This window comes from Lates calcarifer, linkage group LG7_1, assembly GCF_001640805.2.
Source record: "Lates calcarifer isolate ASB-BC8 linkage group LG7_1, TLL_Latcal_v3, whole genome shotgun sequence".
NCBI lineage: Eukaryota > Metazoa > Chordata > Actinopteri > Centropomidae > Lates > Lates calcarifer.
Window position 1 is genome coordinate 17,070,023 of NC_066839.1, and position 18,024 is coordinate 17,088,046.

Here is an 18,024-nt window from a genome sequence, read left to right on the forward strand (position 1 = left end):
GGCCAGCATGTGACAGCTTTCCTTGTGTTTTAACCTGTCAAAAATGTTGCTTTGATTGTTTTTCTTTTTATCTAAAACTTGTAGAAGAATTGCTTAACAATTAAACTGAGGATGTACCAAAATTATCTGCCCCACCTGCATCACAGTAAATCATTTGTAACTGTTCAGGGGAAGTAAAATAGTTGTTAGGTTTGGATCTTGCTTAGGCATGTTAGATGAGACTGGTATATGGAACAGAGGTACAGAACAATTACAGAACAAACATTTGCAAAAGCTGAGACAACTGGGCCAACTGGTGATCAAATCACTGTTTCAGCCTCAGCCTGGGGGATCCACCTTCGTTAGGATTAACTTGCCAGCAGCTCTGTGTAGTTGACACCTTATGTTCTCATTGGTCAGGGCAGGTCACAGCCACATATATGAAACTCTGACAGAATAACAGCAGCATTAGAGTTGCTCTTTTAATACAATGGCTGTTTGGGTCTCCTCAGGGTAAGATGGTGTTTCTTTGTGATCTTTTGACTGGTTTCTGATAAGATGGTGTAGTTATGCATTGTCTCTTTCAATAGGGCTTTGCTCCTTCTGATGCTGACTGGTGAAAGTTACAGCTACCCTGCAAAGAAAGGTAAAATAACAGCTTTTTATGAACTTGCAAGTTGTTTGTGAACTTGTGAACTCACGCATCTCTTGCCACCTCCAGGTTTTGATTCTAGCTCCTCCCATGGCAACAGTCATGATGCAATCCCTTCTTCTGCTGGCTCTAGCTGGGAAATGCCTTCCTCTGGTGGTCTTGCAGCTTCTGGTTCTGGGGTTGCCTCAACTTCAGCTAACCCTGCAAGTGCTCCACACAGCAGGTACTCTCAACCCAGTGAGAGAGAACTAGCAGCAGCCTATTACAGCTCTAACTCTCAGCCAAGTCCTCTTCAACCTGCTGCTGAACCAGGTAACTGCAGCTAATGTGACTTAGCTGTAAAACCAGATAACTTAAATCTTTAAACTGCTCTGTATAGTGCAATGTAATGACTGTCTTCCCCCCCCCCCTTCTGCTCCTAGACTTCACCTGGGCAATTGCACCTTCTGGTCCTCTTTTTGGTGAGGAAACTTCAAGACCAAGTGCTCCCAGACCCCATCTTGCTGCTCCTGAACTACATGGCCCCATCATCCCTCCTCCTCCAGTGTATCAAGCAGGTGAATTGTCACATGCAGAAAACCTCTATGAGTATGGCGATTACCTTCGTGAGACGGAGGACCAAGGTTTCCAGTCACCACTTCCTGTTGTCCATGCTGAAGGAGGACCTGCTGTAGGACTACATGCTAGCCCTGGTCTTCTACCACCAGACCCAGGACGTTACAATCCTTACCCTTATTATGACTACAGGCTCCTGACAGGCCAGTATCCTCCAGGCACATACACTCACTTCAGTGGCAGCTTTGAGCAGGGCAGGAACTACTGGGAAGACTCCCACTACTTAAGATACGACTATCCTGCCAACCCCATTACTCAGGAGGTTGAGATCCCTGCTGACGTTCAAGCTCCTCAGCCCAGCCAACCTGTTAAGCGGCCTGTTGGGAGTACGAGCCGTGGTACAGTGACTGGACAAAACCAGCCACACGGCAGTGTTGGCCTTTCAGGGTCTTATGCCCCAGCAAGTCGATTCAACCTAGGCAAGGTATGGTCTTGGTCACAGTTGAAACATTTACCTATAAAGTTTGAAATGTCTAATATGTTCTTTTGTTTTTGTTTTTCAGGCTGGCATTAAGGAATGAATCCCTGTGGCTCTAGTTTGCTGAATTCAATAAAGATCACTTTAAACTCATGCCCACACAGTTTTCAGTGTCTTTATAGTTGAGGTCATTAGTCTAAGTCTCTCTGAGGCATTTGTTGATCCTACTTGGTAATTTTTTTTTTTTTTTTTAAATCTATTGGGTGGGATATTAAGTGTAGTTCAGAGAAGACTTGTATCTTCTGACATTTTTAGCTACAATCCATTTGAGTGCCAGCTCAGATGTCTAGTATTGTGCACTGGCAAGTCATACCTGTGCTTTTCTTGCTATGACAAACTGTAGTTCAATTGTACATAACACTTGGAATTTAAAGTGTAAAATGACCCATAGGTGTTAGAGTACAATGGCCATGAGATCTACAGCTTCTTTTCACTATTACGTATTGCAGATCTATAATGTCTCACTGACTCAGGATGTGGGAGTGATGCACTTCAGGTTTTCAAATCCTTGACTCCAGCATCAGAAAGATGTATGCCACCTATTCATCTACTGATGCAATTTAGTTTACATAAAAGCCAAACATCTGGGGAGTTGAGGGGTGGGAGATGTTAAAGGGTCTCTGTTTTACCATGCTGTGAAAAGGCATGCATAAACAAATCCCACTGTCTTGGGCAGTCATGATCTACAGTTTAGTTTGAGCTGTGGCTCAAACAAGGGTGAATCAATACCCAATCTGTTACAGTGACATTGCCTGATGTTGTTAATGGACAGTGGGCATCCTAATTCATATAACAAATCACCTCAGAAAGACTCTCCATTGATCTTTAATTAGAAGCAGCTGTTAATCACCTTTATGACTTTCCTCAGTGGCACCATAATGGTTTCTGCAGTGAAGCCACAGCAGCATCAGCAGGATGTGTTTACTGTCTGTGTTTATGTACAATGCACCACACTGTTAATGGATCTACTCGGGTTTTCAGAGTATTTTGAATATTTTATAATTATGATTTTTATTCAGTTTATGCCAGAGAGAACAAGAGAAGCACAGAGTCTTCATCTCTGACTCTGCTCCTGTAACAACCTAAAACCCTCTTTTTCTAATGGTCTTTTCAGGCATAGGGACAAACAATGACCCACAGGAGAGAAATGGCAATTACCTCTAGTAAGGTGCCCACTTCACACACCTGTCACAACACAGATGAACCCATCATAAAAGACCAGTGGAGAGGGACAAAGACGAGGGAGTTCTCCCTCTGTGACCCTTCAGCTTTCATAGTCTCCCCTCTTTTTCAGCTCAACTATTAAGACATAAAGGGGTCAGTCCCCAGACAGCTCCATCCTTTATCCCTCCCTCACACGCTCATCTCTGACAACTCCCGCCGTGCTCCAGCATTGGTGGCCACTGAGTATCGGCATCAAGATTATAATTGTATCCTGTTTTTTTATTCAGAGAAAATGGCTCTTTCTGGTTTTTGTATTTCGTCAATTACCATTTGCTTTGTAAGTTTTATGAATGAGGTTTTTATTCTTTTAATGATTAACTGCTTGTCCTTATGGGTAGCTGTTTTCGCTTTAATCATACATAATTCTGAAATCATATTAACGGAAGATCAGTTTGATATATAACACATGATACACAGTGCAAATCGCTTAATCGTTTGAGTGATTTGAAGCAGCGCTCCAAAACATATTGCATGAAGCACAGCAAGAAAAAAAAAATGAATATACATATTGCCATATGTTGTGATTTGGCATCTGGCATCCTCCTGTGTGAGTTGATGTGAAGGTGGAATCTGGTTTGACTTAGCCATGTGGCAAATGTGGCAAATGTAGGCCTAAGCAAACATGTATTTCAGATGCCTGGCTGTAAAAACCAGATAAAAAGCCACGGCGATATGAGGAAATAATTTGCTCATAAAATTCATAGATCTTCATACTTGAGTGTTATTCCTTCAGGTGTTTTATGGTTCCCTCTCTTAAGATAATGAAACAGAAATAAAATCCCATGGGCAAAAGATCTAAGTTTTATTTACAGTCGTTCACATCAGCGTGATTTCTTTTGATGAGATTTGGTCATTTATTGTCAAATGTACCTATTTATCTGTCTAACCTCACACACTCAATTTGAAGTGCACAAAGAACAGCAAATCCTTTATTCTCTGCAGAGATTTTTTTTTTTTTTTTTTTGCATTTGAATACCTTTGTGGTATGAAAACCATATCATTAAGTACACCGCAGAAATAGAGGAGGCATCAGATTCCATTACCATGTACAACTGCTTAACTCTTGACTTTTTTTTCCAGAATATGCAGGATGTGTACAGACCAGTGTTAAAATCTACCCCCAGCCATTGCAAACGGCCCAATTGCCTTGTGATTAACGCACAATAAAAGAATGTGATGGCTTAAAGAAGCAGCAGGAAAAGCTGCCCAGTGAAAGATGGGTGTATGGCGCACTCTATAATTAAGCCAGTCTGCACTTGATGAAAGTAGATCACACTGGCGGGCCATGGCTTCACAGCCAGTTTGTTTTTACGACATAATTACAGTCCAAATCAAATGAGAAGATTTAATATTGCACCACGACAAGCATGTGTCCAATGTCAACAATGACACTGACCCCCCTGAGGCAAGGTGTGCATGTGTGAGTGTGTGTGTGTGTGTGTGTGTGTGTGTGGAGTGGGGGGTGGGGGGTGGGGGGCAGGTTGGGCGTCAGGAAGCCGACAGCACAGAAGCTTCCCCACCGCGGCAGCTATCTACCTGTGTCTGGGCCCACCTGGGAGGTCTGACACCAATGGAATTACACTGACAGTGGGACAGAGGGAAGGAGAGAGCAAGAGAGAGAAAAGAGTTTGTCTCTGAAATAGAAGGAAGGGAGGAGAATTGGAGAGGGAGCAAGGCGAGCTTATGAGGAGAGAAAGTTTATTTGAAAAGAATCTATCTGGCAGAAGCAGGTGAGGGAGAGGAAGCAGAGAAGAAATGACTGAGAAATGAAAAGAGGTACAAGTGAGGTTATGACAGTGAGCAAGTGATGATGAAGAGACTGGAGGAAAAGAAGAAGACTTAAATATGCAGACAGCGAGGGTGTGGCAGGAGCACAAAGATAAACAAACGTTTTGCTTGACTGTGATTCCATGGCGAGGTGAGGGCCAGTGTTTAGAAGGGCTTGTGCAGTCATGGCCCACTGAGTTGTTTTAGTGATTAAAAGAGAATCAGTGAAGAGAGAAATCAGTGTTAAAGTTGATCACGTCAGGTGTCTCCGTCCATCTTTCCGTATTTTTGTTTGCAGTGCAAGAAGGTTTTAAAAAAATGAAGGAAACTATGACGTCTAATCGTCAAACAATAGATCCTAGTTTTCCTGCAGTTAAGGAATTGTCTGATTATACGGGAGGCAATTATAGCAACCCAAAGTTGTCATTTCTGTTTTGAGATGAGTGCCGTTTTGATTCTTGACGACATGGTTGCGCCGTAAACGACCAAAACCTCCCACCGAGTGGCTTTAGTGTTTTTCCTCTCTCTGAAAAAGTCTGCATTTCCTGTCCTTTAGTTACACGCTCGACATGACCGCAAAGCCTTTGTTCCTCTGGGTCAGATTCTCCCAGAAGAGAGAATCTTCCCAACTCGCAGCTGTTGAGTGACCACGCTCGACCACACTGCTCTCTGTCTCCTGACCACCCTTCTAAATTGCTCTTCCTGCTCTCCCTCCATCCATGCCTCCCTCCACCCTTCCCCTATTTCCCTGCCTTTTTCCACCCCCTTTTTCCCCCCTGTTCCCAGGAGCAGCCAGCTGGGCCAGATTTACTCTGGTCGCTGTGTCGCAGGGCGAAGCCCAGTCTGCTTGCTGGGCGGGCAGCGTCATTTGACTTGGTACTGGTCAGGGCCGGTAGATTAGTAACTGGATATCTAGAGAGAGGCCAGTGGGGCCTGAGCCCTGTGATCCACTGGAAAGTAGGGTCTGTGTGGTGGCCTTGTGGTTCTGTGTGGCCCAGGACTTGAGCCGCAATCCCTGCTGACACCCTGTTCCCTAAGGACGTGGTTTTACTACAAATGATGATTTCCCATCTCCCGCTCCGCGACTCACTGTCTGTGACTATAGGGCCTCTGCCCAGTGCATTTCTGGTGAAGAGGATACGGCACCTCCTCACCGCTGGCGCTGGAGGCCACTTTTCTCCCACGGAGCTGGGCACACAGGAGGAGGCCTGCTCCTAAACAAGCTTAAAAGAGTGCTTTTTAACCTCATGTCACATTTGAACTGTGCAAGACTGGCTGGTGGCAGAGAAGTGGCCGGAATGGATATGTGAGCACACATTTGTGTGGCCTTTGATTATATGGAGAGTAGCCCTAGATAATAAACAGTTCAGTATGGGCATAAATATGGTTCCGCCAAAATAAGTTTTATAATAAGATGTTAGAGGTTGTAATATGATTTACAATTTTACAAGAAAAATACACAGCTTTGCTCTCCAGCATGTCAGATTGATAAGAAAAATATGAGTAATGCCATACAAATTACATCCTTTATGTTTTCAATAGATATATGAAAAGTGAGAAATAAGCAGAGCAGAGAGAATCATTTGACATTTGAGCTTTTATCAATTTTTTTTTTCAAATCACTAAAAACATCTGTAGCTACTAATCATCTGCAGAGAGTTGTGCTATACCAAATGTTATGTCAATAGTTCTGCCATTGCTAGGATAAGAGCTGTGGGAATGTGACATCTTCTCAACATGCACATTTCTGCTGACCAGAAGACCAGAATCATCAACATGGCACCCAGATGTCAGCCTTCAGGCACAAACACACACGCACACGCACACACACACACATACACAGACATTGTCGGGAAAGTCACAATCAGATCCCTCCTACAAATACCAAATCCTCCAAGCATAATCTGTGTAGGCAATTTGTAGCTGCTTGTTTGATTATTTTCAGAATATTTTGACGTAATAATTACATTTTTACGGTGAATCATGCATAATTTTGAGACACCGAGACACTTCATGGGTCGTTGTGTGTGGCAAGAGTTGGCATGCATTGAGAATTCCTCCTGATTTGACTTTCTCACACAAACCCGCCCTACACAATCCCCCTTTCCTTTCTTTACTCCTCTATCTCCACTCTATTGTTGTGTGTCTTCCCTGTCTTTGAACGAGCGCACACACAAAACGCACTGCACAGGCACTGTTTCTGTTATGCTATCCAAATGGCACCGAGGCTCAAGCAAGGACAGGCTTGACTGTCATTGGCTTGGTATCAAGAAATACCTGATGGGTCCCCATGCTCATGCCAGGACTCATTTATGAAGCATGAGACTGTCAACCACCACCTTCACAAATAAAACCTAATATAATGCCAAATAACTGCAAGCTAGCAGGATTCCTCAGTGACGTTTCTTAAATTTCAACCATAAAAACAAGCAACTTTTCAGACATCACATTGAGAATGATCCAACATTATCCACTGCTGTTTGCGTTCCCTCTCATGACTGAAAAACTGAGGAGAGACGCCTTAAATGATGTGTTTTATTACACCGGACTCTACTCTTATCTGGCATAAATTTTATGAACATTGCAGTGTTTGAAAATATGAGTGTATAGCTGCTAATTGAAGCGGCATTAAGGTATAATGTTTTGAATGTGACATAAAGGGCATTTATCTCTAGTAAGTGTCTGATTTGAGAGTGGACAGCATCATAAAAGTGTGAATTTTGAAGTTTTGTCAAGCAAAGACAGCATTAGTGTAAATACAGTAGTTTAAAGTCATCATATACTATACATACAGTAAGTTATATGTGAAAACGATGTATCTTTTTATAATACTCTAAATTCCACAATATACAAAATAAACAATAGGGGGAATATATTAGTTTCTGTTGTTGAAGTCAACATCAGATTAGAGGTGATACTAAATTATTAACAGCACTTTATGATGGTTTGAATATATTACTGTTGATGGCATGCAAAGGCATTATACACGTGAGAATGTAAAGATGTAGCCATTTCCTCCCAGTTTTTGGTGCATATTGGCTGAAATGATTTTGTTATTTTTATTTAATCTATTACAGATATTGTGAAAATACAAATTTTCTGCCTATTCAGATGTAGTACATTACAACAGTAATGGAAGTGTGGAGCTTTGTTTTATTAGTTACAGTATAACTGCACACTAAAACCATTAGTGGTCCATATAGCTGTTGCAATATATGTTATTATTTGTGATGGTATAATGTGAAAGCAAAGAAGATGAAATAATCAGAATGGAAAGTGGTTTCAGTCATAGAGCAATTGCAACATTTATTGAAGTGTTGGCTTTCTTGTATTGATTTTTCAACACATTACAAAAATACATATATGTTCAAAACAGCAGATGTGTACTGTTCTGACATCACTTTTTTTCACAATGATGCACTCCCCCCAAAAAGAACAAGGAAACTATTTTGTACAAAGAGTGTAAGTGAAAGTTGTGAAAAGTGAAATATGAAAATGTATTTCAAATTACATAGCTGTAAGTGCCATCACAAGACCTTCAGCCAACCATGAGGAAAAACAGCAAAAAACATAACGTCCATGGATGTCTCAGAATGAATTTGAAATAAAGCATTCCCTCACAAACCATTGTATTCCCCTGCCGAAGGTTCAGCTTTTAGATTCATTCCTCTCATTTTTCGTCAAATTATTTTTGTTTTACATCCTTGAGGGATAGCTTCACCAAACCCACAACAGTTCAAAAAATTCAAAATAAAATAAAATAATTAAAAAAAGACTGAAGAGACCAAAAGTCAATAATGGCACCACTCTTGTTAAAAAAAAAATAATAATAATCTGGCATGATTTCTGCAATATTACATTTTTAAAAAATCGTCTTCCCATACAGTGAACAAGTAATCATACAGAAACATATTCATGAAGATAAAATCCCTCCACCAGGATAATCATACAAAACTGCTATGGTATTCAAAAACATTTGAAAGAACATTGGAGAAAACAATACTTTATTATCATTTTAAACACTTACACAGAGTATTTCATCAATGGCATACTTCAACACTGTAAACATATTGTAAGACTGAATGTCCATGTGTGATTTGGATCTCTGTCAGGGTTCCACGGTTCCTCGTTTCAATGTGATGTATTTCATAGTCGTATTGGCTCATTTGGCCTAACTCTGAACTGAATTCTCCTGGGATGAATACACTGTGCATTTACAAAAGGACTCTGATTTTATGCACTCATGCATCAACATTTGTAAGCAAACTCTCTTCAGCCGCCGTCGCCTTTTGTGTTAAATTCACTAAAACATATTGATCTACATGGTAACTGAATAGCTTATGGAGAGCTACTGTGGCCTTAACATCATTTCCTCTCTGCAACCTCAATAAGAGAAATTTGAAGTGAAGGTACACTATATTCCTTTTTCTATCAAAACAAAATGGCGCACATAAAACCTGACAATAGGCCAAAAAAAGCAGGTCAAACTTTCAAGTGAAGATGATTTTGATGACTGAGAATTGCAGTAGTAAAATGAAAGATGTAGTCTCAATCTCCTTTCATGTGGCTTTGCTGTCTCCCTCCCTCTCATGCTCACTCTGTCTCACTCTGATGGTCCGTTATAAGATGTGGCCACTAGATGTGCTTTTGGGTACAAAATAAAAAAAAAAAAGAAAAGAAACGCACTTTTCATATGCTTCCAATTTCATTTGAATGACTCTTCTCCCTGGTCAAGGTCTTGCTCTCTTTCCCTTCATTTCTTAGTTCCAATCTTTCATTTTTACCATAAGAATAGCCCCTACTCAAGGTCGCCCGGCCATCCCCCTGTGCAGCTGTGCTCAAAATTATCATAACTCATATAGCCATTTTTTTTTTTTTGCTTTGCACCAGATTCATTTCAGGAGGAACGATGCAGAAAATAAAAACCGTAATCCCCAAAAGTCACGAACATGCACACTGTCTCAAAATCTGTTACTGGGAGTTAAACCCATATCACTTTGTGAGGCGAATGAACAGGCTTCCCTTTTAAAAGCCGCTCTAATGCATGAATCTGAGCTAGTGAACTGTGAAAAGACGTCGTCGGAGAGAGGCTTAGAGCACGCTGCAGTGAGAAGAACACACACACGCTAACACATATTGATATGAATTTCATTTGAAACCATTTCGTGGGTCCTAAGGGGACATGGGGAAGTTAGCCTGGGTCAGAGAGAGAGAGAGAGAGAGAGAGAGAGAGAGAGAGAGAGAGAGAGATGCCACGCCAGACATGAGAGGGAGAGAGAGAAAGATTCAGAAAGTGTTACAATTGTTGAAGTAGCTTTCGGTTAACAAATTGCCTTTGAGTAAGCACACATGAGGTGGGGGAGTGGGGGAGGTAATCAAGTGGGTCTGATAAAGCAATAATGTATGGTAGTTACACTTAGCATATACTGTGGATGATGCAAGCAGCTGGTCTTCTGATTGTTTAATTTTAGGCCATCTTTCACGTACAGTCGGGGCTACTTTAACATATTAAAAAAAGAATATATTTACAAACCATAAACAGGACTGTTCTCCTTCTCACATTAATCACAAGTAGTCTTAACTCATTCAACATATTAAATATGTTGCTTTAATCCTACACTGGGAATGTTCTGAGCATCAGTTAAGGGTACCTCCATTAAGTGCAACCTTTATTTATGTCCTGACTGAAGCAAGGACAGCGATACAGTAACTACATTTTTGATATTATTCACATGCCAATATTTAAAAGAAAAAAGGACAAATTCCCTGAATAAATTAAAAGTAACTTATCAGGTCTATAGGACAATGTTGGATTTTTAAAATCCAGCACGATGTTTTATTGTCAGGCTGACATTCAGTGCTTTAGGCCTGTATGAGGGAATGGATTGTAGTCCGCTGCTGCAGTTAATATAGAAAACAATTATTTTTACTTTTAAAAGCTAACTGCTTCACACAATTTTACTCTCACATGATAAGCTTCCTTAAAGGAAAAAAAGAGAAAATTTGTATTAAGGGTGACTTCTTTCCAGTTATCGCATTTTAGAAAAAAAAAAGTTTTTTTCTTTTTTTTTTAGCACATTTCAAAACTAACTCCATATGAAATCCCACAAAGATGTACCTGCACATGCCAAATATCATTACAAAAATCCAATAAATACAGAAATTATTGCACAGTAGAAAGGCTCCATGGATTCCTAACTGATAAAATCCTCAGACAGTTTGCCAAGAAACACCAAGTTGGGCATTCCAGACAAGTTCTCATTAAAGTTTCCCTTTGTTTATATTCTCAGGTGGCAGTTTCTGTGACAAGAAAAAAAGATGAACATCAATCAGTCTCAAAATTTTTTTAAGAGAGAGATTATCCAGCCAAGCCCCATAGCTGAAGAAGTGGTTATAGGGAATTTGTGTGTGCGTGTGTGCTTTTGTGTGCGTGTGTGTGTGTGTGTGTGTGTGTGTGTGTGTGTGTGAGAGTGTTTGCTTGTGTACACTGTAGGCTGTATAAGTAATGGTTGCTGGCTTAACCTCTGTCCGCCTGCTCCAGTTTGACCTCACTGGCCATCAAATGTTCGCCATGCCATTTCTTCATGTGTTTCTCCAGTGTGCTGTAGACACTGAAGGGCATGTGGCAGATGTCGCAGCGGTACACCTCTTTTCCAAACTGCCCATGGGTCTTCATGTGGCGTGTCAGCTTGGAGCTCTGGGCGCAGGCGTAGCTGCACAGGTCACACTTGTAGGGCCGCTCCCCCGTGTGGCTGCGTCGGTGCACCGTCAGGTTGCTGCAGTTCTTGAACACCTTGCCGCAGTACTCGCAGGTGTCGTTCCTCCTCTCCTTGGAGCTCGGGGGCCGCCCCGGTCCCGGTCCCCGCAGGAGGTGAGGAGTGCTGCTGCCGCTGCGGCCCGAAGCGCTCCCTCCCTCCATCATCTCGCCAGGTGGGGTGGAGAAGCGGAGACTTCCCGTCTCTGAAGAGGAGTGCTCGGAGGAGGTGGCGAACGGCGACTGACGGGAGTCAGTGAATCCCAAGAAGGGTTCTCTGATGAAGTGGCGTGAAGCAGCGTAGCCAGCCAGGAGCTGAGAGTAGACGTTCTCTGGGGAGATAAGGGGTATGGTTGGGGGAAGCTCCAGCTGTTCCTTCTCAATCTTGATCCTCTTGTTGTTTGAGGGGCTCGGGCTGGTGATGGGGGTGGGCCGACGTTGGAACAACCCAGGGAAGGAGTCTGCTTCAGATACACTAATTCTGCCATTCATCACAGGCCTCTGGTCCTCCTGCTCATCTCGCTCTCTGTCCTGCTCCCTCTCATTCTCTCTTTCTCTTTCTGCTTCACCCCTCTCTCCACCATCTCCATTAGGTTGTCTCTCCAGGCTTCTCTTATTAGGGTTAAGTCTAAGATGATTGTCCATATGGTTGTAGGGGTGCATGATGCCCACCCCGCCACTGTCATTTACTCTATCCCTGCTCAGGGGCTTGTCATCGGGAGACTGTCTTGGGCCATTCTCCCTGTTCTGGCTGAACTCCTGAGAGTCCTCACTTAAGTTGGAATCTGGCCGACTTCCATTTCTCAGTTCTTCCTCCTCTTCCTCTTCCTCCTCTTCTTCCTCTTCCTCTTCCTCCTCTTCCTCCTCATTGTCCATTCCCATCCCTCTTGAACCTCCCTCCCGGATCTTTTCTTCACCCTCTCCTCCCTCTCCTCTACTTCCCTGTTCCGGGGAGCCACTCATAGACCCAGACTTGTTGTGCATATGTGTCTTCATGTGCCTTTTGAGCTTGCTCGCCTGGGAGCAGGCGTGGTCGCATAGGTGACACTTGTACGGCCTCTCTCCTGTGTGGCTGCGCCTGTGGACGATCAGGTTGCTCTGGAACTTGAAAATCTTGCCACAGAACTCACAGGATTTTGCTTTCCCTGGGGCCTGGTTTGGACCCTGGTTGTCAGGAGAGCTGGAAGAACCATGTCCCCCCTGAGAGGTGGGTGGCTGAGGGGTGTAGCTAAGAAACGTCGGGGGCTTGGCGCCAGGCTGGAAAAGCGTGGGACTCAGCAGGCGGTGCATGGGTGGCACACGATTAGGTGAAAGAGGGGGCGTGGGCCCCCCATTGTTGGTGGTGTTGCCCGCCAGTTCCCTCAGACGTCGGGAGAAGTCCATGGAGGGGGGCTCCATGGGGGTCATCCGCATCACCCTCTCAAAGGCACTGGGGTGCTGGGACAGCAGCCCCATCTCCTCTGGACCTAGCCGCTCTAGAGGGGGTCTTGGGGGAGGTGGAGGGCTGACAAAGGGTGGTGTTGCAGGCAGCCGGGTCTCCATGTACCCCGGAGGAGGGGGGTGTTCCCTGAGCAGGGGCGCGGCCATGCGGAGGAGGTGGAATGGGTTGTTGGTGTCACCGAGGAAAGTGGGGAGAGGGGAGCGGGGCAGGGCATCAGCGCCGGGCGGCGGAGGCAGAGCCATGCGGGGAGTGAGGGAGCAGTTGACTGGGTGGTTGTCCAGGTAGATGCGGATGCCATGAGTGTGCTGTGCATGCTGAAGCAGGAACCAGGCGCTGGTGAAGGTCTGCTTACAGGTAGTGCAGATGTAGCTGGATGGCTCATCTTTATCTGTGGGCCGAGAGAAATAAATCATCAATGACGTAAAAAGAAAAAACATTTTATTCAATGTTTTACACCATGTTACTTTACATTGCCTGTATGTTTATTAATTACCTGTGCGTATATGTGCGGGTATGTTTAAGAAAATTAATCGTACAGTTATATTAGCTTTCTGTGTGTGTCTGTGTTTAAGGGTCTTCTATGGGCTTTGTCTGGGTGCGTATGAAATTTTGAGAGTGTGTGTCTACAGGCTAATGCAGATGGCAGGTACTGCCCTAAGGCCATGACACATTATGCTAATTCTAATGTCAGCTAGGCTTTAATATACAGATCCATCTCGTCTACTCTGTCATTTCCATATGGAGACAGGGGAGGCAGCCATGGAAAAAAAAAAAAAGAAAACACCAATGGGGGAAAAAAGGAAATATGGGAGAGGGGGAAGGAGGGAGGGTGAGATGTGGCATTAGAGAGAAAAAGAGACACACAAAAGGAGAAACGGCAGAGGTGATGGAGACGATGTGTAAACAGTAAAGACCCCTCCGGTCTTGACGCCGCATCCACATTAAATAAAGCTCTACGTCACTGGTGTAATAACAAGTACAGTAAAGTGATCTGTTGTGGCTGCACACACATGCACACACACACACACAAACTGTGCGTCCCTCACTGACAAATTGCCCCTTTAAATGGCGTGACTTAATAATGCCAAATGAATCTATCAGTCACTGTTGCACGGCCCTGTCAGCCTGCTTGTGACTCATAAAAAGAGCTTGGGTTGGGATTCATCTAATTCAACACAGGCTAGCACTGAAGAGGCATTTCCACAGTCTTGCATTCGCTTGCAAGGCATCTGCATCTACTTTATCATCAGCAGCTACCGCAAGCAGAGTCAAGTTGGTACGGTGGTCCCAAAGCTTAGAGCCCGGAGGGAGAAAACAAAGACGGAGACGTTGTTCTTGCCCAAAAGTCTTACGTGATCAAGAAAAGAGCCCTTAAGATGGCTGACTGTCTCAAAGCCACCCATTGTCATGGAATGTAAAACACACATGCAGACACTGATACGTACGCAACAATATTTTCTTTTCACTTTCCTCTCCTCTCCTGCCTCTCTCGAAGCACACCTCGGTACACACACACACACACCACACACACGCACACACACGTACCATGCTAGAACAGATGAGCGAAAGCTGATGTTGGATCAGTGTCTAGTACAGGAAGCTGATTTGGCGGTGTGATTGGTTTGGCTTTCCCCAGGGGAGACGGGGTCAGAAAAAGTTAATGAGGGGCTCATTTACTGATTCTGTCTGTTTTTCTCTGCCATTAGTGGGGCTCTGGTGTAGCCGTCACTCTCACTGTTTGTGTGGGGTGGGACATGACCTGACTCCTGCTACTGGAGCGCGTGTACGAACATGCATACGTGCATGTGTGTGGACACGTATGTGAACGTAATTTTCAAGCATGCATGTGTATGTGTATGCATGTGTTTGTGTGCGTGTGTGTGGGGCGAGTGGCGGGCTGCCTGCCCGTGTTTAGTTTGGCTGGGCTTCACACGGCCGCTTGGCAGCAGAGAGCTGGACAGCTTAACAGCTTGGACGGCGAGAAGAGAGCGAGAGAGGGAATGGAAGAGGAGGAGGAGAGGGGGTAAGAAGAGAGGTGGAGGGACTTTAAGGGCCAGACGTGCTTGAGCACACACACACATACGCGCACACATTGACACACACACATGCGCACACAGAGGCTATTTACATGCCCCCTAGGGACCGAGACAGGTCTATAGACTAGGGGGCTGTGTAATCCCATCAACACACGAGGATCAATATGAAGTGAAGATGTGAGATTGGGAGAGGGACTGATGATCTCACTAAATGTATCAAATTGTGTTTTTCTTTTTTTTCTCTCTATCTGTATTTTGGTCTGCTCTCGTGGCCTCATCAATACTACAAGCTACCCAATCATATACCACCACCCCCACAACCTTCTACCCCGCCACCATTACAGCAGCGCATTTGCATCTTGTCATATCTTACACCACCGAGCCATATGTTGTTAAAGGAAGCGTGGCAGCTAATAGAGTGGCAGCTGATGGCTACTGCCTAATGACAGCCTAAGACAAATTTTATCAACTTCCCAAACAAGCCAGCAAGCAGGGGGAGGGGAGGAAAACAGGAAGGAAAAGAAAAGAGACCGGAAAAGAAAAGAGACTGGGATATCAAATAAGAAAAGAAGATAGATAGATAGATAGATCCTTATGTGATACTACCTCCCTGTTACTCCAGTAAAGATGAACAAAGATATACACACATTTTAGGTCGCATGCATCCTCATTCCATTCTTCCCTTACACACACACACACACACACACACACACACACACACACACACACACCCTTGCACACATGCTGGGAGAGTGTGAATATTTGTCGCTGCTCAGTGCTCCAGCCAATAAAAGCCTTCATTAAAGAATCACGGTGGGCCGTGTCATGCTTCAGTTTGTGGTAATTACAGTCGTCTGCCTGACACGCAGGCAGGGACCCCTCCACTGCTGACCGCCAAGGTCAACTACCATTTAGAATAGTTACATTCTCCTCTCCACGCAGTCACTGATGCTGGACCTAATCGCCCAATTTACTATGGCACACCATATGCACACAGACACACACGCACTGTTCGGTGAATATGACTGAGATGAGAGGTTAAATGAAATGGAGTCACAGCGGGATTCTATGATATTGCGCTGCATTACACAGTGAATTGTGCTGCTTTTTTGTCATTTTGCTAGCCATACAACGACTTGTAAATGCTAGTGTGATGGGATTCACCTCAAAAAAACGCAGTCTCAGTTATATTTCGGCCCAGGTGTCCATCCAAGCAGACTTTTCCATGAAACACAGAAACACAATACAAACCTGAGACCAGGTTTAGGGGGGCAGCTCTTTGTCCTGTGCAACAAAAAATGAGGGCTAAGGGCCAGGAGGCCTGGAGGAAGTTATTAAAACATTGGCACATGCGTGGAGCTGAGGTGGGCCAGTAATAATGCTCTCCTTCTCTCCTGGGTTGGTTTTTTTTACTAAACCACCGGGCCAATTAACCCAGTCTTCAGGGACTAAGATCTGAGCTTTACATCAGATTTTATTCTTTCCAGATTGCCTTTTATAGCCATTATTTTTCCTTAAAAGTACAAACAAAATGCCAGTGAATGAAGGGGAGCCACGGTATTGACTGTTCGCATATGGCCAGTGTAGAAAAGTTGGTGTGAGCTTGGCGGGGCTGAAGTAGACACCAGGCGTATGGTGCAGACATGTGGATTTGGGTTTAATTTAGGAATTCACATATGCCATCCCTCCAGCATAGAGTCTGATTTATATTTCGAAGCATGAGCTCCTTCCATTTATATTACACTTACATTTTGGGGCCTTTATCAGATGCTCTAATCCAGCGGGACTTATAATAAGACCACAGAAGAATAACAAAAATCCACAAACTCAGCCTTCGACAAGATGGGCAAACTGAAGCTTTGCAGCTGACAGTGAACAGAGAGTGAACAGAGAGTGGATGGTAATGAATGCTCACTGATGCCAAATTTACTCTCACAAAGCTCAGGGAAAAAAAATCATAATTGAAAATAAGTATAATTTGAACGCTAGCCCACCAACGTCTCTCTACTGTACCAGACTCAGGGTGAAAACGAGGTGAAAAATATCACATCCAGGGAGCAAAGTTTGGAGTGTGTAGAATAATGTTGCTTTAGTGTAGAAACAGAAGACAGAGCAGGTTCTGGTTGTTAACAAGGAGGTGAGTCGGGAAGCAGAGGATATGTTACAGTAGGTGTCACGTGTGTGTGTGTGCGACTATATGTGTGTGTGCACTGCAGCATTCCTGGGGTTCAGGTTCGCTGTACTGCTCCAACATTCCATCAAGGGCGACAGAACGCCACGGCGACAGATTTGCATACAGAACAAAGCCGCCCGCAGGCTAGGCCACTGGGACAGAAACCTGCCCCTGCAGCCCCTCCTCTCCTCTACCCTCCCTGTGCACGCACACACACTCTCACAAACACACGCGTGCACACGCCAGCACAAGCCCTGGGAGTACGCGTGTGTGCACCTGTCAGGGGTTAGCTGACACCTCTGCTGCTGGCAAAGCAGCTCCTCATTAGCATGGCTGTGATCTAGGGGTCCCCAGGGGTCCCAGCCTCCTCTCCTCACCCCATGCCCCCTCCCCAACTACACACCTCTGCTCCTCTCCTCCTCCTCCTCACATCTCCCATCCATCCCTCCTGCTCCTCCTCCTCCTCCTTCTTCCTCCGTGCTCCGCTCCCCTCTGCTCTGATGGCTTGTTTGTCACGAAGGGGGCTAATCAGGAGACACAGGGCCACACAGACCAAGAGACTGTGTGTGTGTGTGTTTGTGTGTGTGTTTCAAAGCGAATAGGGACCTCGGACAGTAAACTATGGCCCTGGCAAACAGCAGCTGACTGTCACATATATGTAGTAAAAGAAAGAGGGAGATGAAGAGACAGAAAGAAGGAGAGAGACTGTGGAGGGTGGCAGTAGCAGGCAGGGGGTAAGGCTCTCACACAGTGTGACTGGCTCCATGCTAACTCAAACCAGCTTTGGCCTGCTAACCATATACATGTGTGTGTGTGTGTGTGTGTGTGTGTGTGTGTGTCTGTCTGTGTGTGTGTGTGTGTGTGTGTCTGTGTGTGTGTGTGTGTCTGCAGCCAATATGACCAGC

At 44.5% G+C, this 18,024-nt stretch overlaps 2 protein-coding genes across 5 annotated transcripts in view; one reads left to right on the forward strand and one right to left on the reverse strand.

Annotated features, from left to right (window-relative positions):
* The first annotated feature begins 430 nt into the window (after positions 1 to 430).
* LOC108898063 (uncharacterized) lies at positions 431 to 1,817 on the forward strand. The gene is made up of 5 exons (XM_018697912.2): positions 431 to 492; positions 570 to 625; positions 701 to 943; positions 1,054 to 1,670; positions 1,750 to 1,817. The coding sequence occupies exons 1-5, from the start codon at positions 470 to 472 to the stop codon at positions 1,765 to 1,767; spliced, it is 957 nt and encodes a 318-aa protein (XP_018553428.1). The 5' UTR covers positions 431 to 469; the 3' UTR covers positions 1,768 to 1,817.
* A 6,178-nt stretch (positions 1,818 to 7,995) lies between these two features.
* The window catches only part of bcl11bb (BCL11 transcription factor B b), a 31,172-nt gene continuing 21,143 nt past the window's right edge, over positions 7,996 to 18,024 (reverse strand). For all 4 annotated transcript variants that reach the window (XM_018697909.2, XM_018697910.2, XM_018697908.2 and 1 more), the window contains one exon: positions 7,996 to 13,298. In XM_018697909.2, the coding sequence (XP_018553425.1) occupies positions 11,233 to 13,298 (2,066 nt within the window). In that variant the 3' untranslated portion in view covers positions 7,996 to 11,232. The remainder of the gene's footprint in view (positions 13,299 to 18,024) is intronic.